The sequence below is a fragment of the Onychostruthus taczanowskii genome, unplaced genomic scaffold (genome assembly GCF_017590055.1).
Source record: "Onychostruthus taczanowskii isolate IOZ18803 unplaced genomic scaffold, ASM1759005v1 scaffold55, whole genome shotgun sequence".
In the NCBI taxonomy this organism is placed as follows: domain Eukaryota; kingdom Metazoa; phylum Chordata; class Aves; order Passeriformes; family Passeridae; genus Onychostruthus; species Onychostruthus taczanowskii.
In genome coordinates, this window is record NW_024503124.1 from 4,269,550 (window position 1) to 4,271,649 (window position 2,100).

Here is a 2,100-nt window from a genome sequence, read left to right on the forward strand (position 1 = left end):
TTAAAACAACAAAAAAAGGGAGAATGACACTACTCCTGGCAGAGGAGAGGGGTGAATCGCGCCACGCGCTCCCGGGCTGTCTGTCGCGGGGGGATGGAGGGGCCCCGGGCCATGCCCCGTCTCCTCTGCCGCCCCTCCCGCGTTCTCCACGCTGAACTTTACCCGACTTCTCAGCCCCGCTCCGCTAGCTCTCGGGCCCGCCCATCTGATGCATATTCATGAAGGGCCACGCCCGAACTCGCCTCTCATTGGCTGCTCCTTGCTCTCTCCCGCTCCCATTGGCTGGCGCCTCCGCCGCTCCGGGCGCGGGGCGGGGCGGCCGCGCCCGCGCCTCCCGGGCGGTGACTCACAGGGCGTGGAGTGCGGGTCCCGCAGCGGCGGCGGCAGCGCAGCCCGCGCCTCCCCCCGCTCCCGCACTACTCATTGTTCCGCCCGCTCCAGGCACCATGGACGAGCTGGACCAGTCGCCCCTGGTCTCCTCCTCCTCCGGGCCAGCCCGGCCGCAGCAGCCACAGTTTAACTACCAGTTCGTGCTCGACGACGAGAAGGAGGAGGAAGAGGAGGAAGAAGAGGAAGACGAGGACGAAGACTTCGACGAGCAGCTGGAGGTGATGGAGAGGAAGCCTGCAGCGGCTCCCGCCGCAGCCCCGCAGGAGCGGCCGCCACAGCTGCTGGACCTCGGTGGCCCCGCCGAGCCGCCCCGCCCCGCTGCTCCGGAGCCGCCGCAGCCCGACTGGAGCCCCCGGGGAGCTGTGTCCTCTTCCTCCTCCTCTGCCACGACGCCGTCCCCCGCGCAGGAGCAGGTCCCGGCCCCCGCCCGGCCCTCGCAGCCCCAGCCGCCCAAGCCCGAGCCTGCCGTCGTCCCCCGGAGCAGAGGGTCCTCCTCCGGCTCAGCTGGTGAGTGCTCTCGCCCCGGGCCCGGGGAGGGTGGCGGCCGGCCGGGGGAGCCTCCACCCGAGCCGCTCCGGTCCTCGAGCCCCGCTGCCCCGCCGGGAGGTTCCCTTTGTCTGGCGGCCCTCGGCCGCCTCCTGCGGCATCGCTCCCTCCCCTCAGCCGCGTTCGGGCGCGGCCCCGCTCCCCGTGGCCCCGCCGCAGCTCATGCTGGAGAAAGGGCTCCCCCTCCCCTTTCTTTCTTTCTTTTTTTTTTTGCCTTTGTGCTCCCACCCAATTTCAGTTCTGAATTTCCATAACTGCTGAATAGTCAAATCCTTTCTTTGCAACTCTGAGGGCAGGGAAAAAAAAAAAAGGAGAGAAGTCTTGGGGTTGTAATTTCCTGCTTCTGTTCCAAGCTTCTGAGGATGAACCAGGAGGTGGGATAATTCTCTGAATTAAAACTGCATTTGTTAAGAGGAAGCCAGCTTTACTGCTGTCCTTTATTTGTTATTCAGACTTTGCCACTTCTTCAAGCTTGACAAATTTAAGAAATTAGGTTTTTGAGGCCTCAGAGACTGTATTCTCCTCACTGTGATTTTTGAAGCCTGCTACTCCTGAAAAGCCTGAATTGAGCTTGTTTTGGCTGAAGGACATGCCACTAATTTGTGCTGCCTTTATAAAAAGGGCCTTGATCAGCACCTATTAGTACCTATTAGCATGAGGAAAAACTTAATGAGTGTGTCTGTGAGAGAAATCTAGAGAGTTTGTGGTATGGGAAAGAGGAGATAGGTTTGAGGCTTTAATAGCCAAGAAACAGGAGAGAATAGTCATTGGTAAATAGGAGCTACCTGCACTTCTGTCATGGATCTCAAATAGAGGTATTCAGTGTTTAAATCTTAAAAGCATGATGCAGGAATAAGTGAGAGACTGGGTCAGGAGTTCTTGAAGAGCAGTTGTCATTGCATTGCAAACAGACCTAAGTTAAATACAAGGACAGAGCAGGTTGAGCTCAGAGCTGTGTTCGTGCAGAGATGAAGTGGTGAAGGGAATTTTCTTGGGCATTGTCTTGGAAACTGGGAAGGACTGATTTGTCCAGTTGGTGTGGTTATGGCCCTTTGCTATCTTAGGGAAGGCTGCCTCTGCATCTGACTTCTTCCCTGACCAGTGAACAGCAGCTGCAGGAGGGTATTGACTCATGAAGAGCTGGTTGCCGAGCAGTTGTCTCCC

General features: G+C 58.5%; 1 protein-coding gene across 3 annotated transcripts in view; it reads left to right on the forward strand.

Moving 5' to 3' along the window:
* The first annotated feature begins 314 nt into the window (after positions 1-314).
* The window catches only part of RTN4 (reticulon 4), a 42,104-nt gene continuing 40,318 nt past the window's right edge, over positions 315-2,100 (forward strand). Inside the window, exon 1 of one of the 3 annotated variants that reach the window (XM_041417241.1) lies at positions 315-897. In XM_041417241.1, the coding sequence (XP_041273175.1) occupies positions 447-897 (451 nt within the window). In that variant the 5' untranslated portion in view covers positions 315-446. The remainder of the gene's footprint in view (positions 898-2,100) is intronic. The other 2 variants (XM_041417242.1, XM_041417243.1) reach the window with 2 other exon arrangements.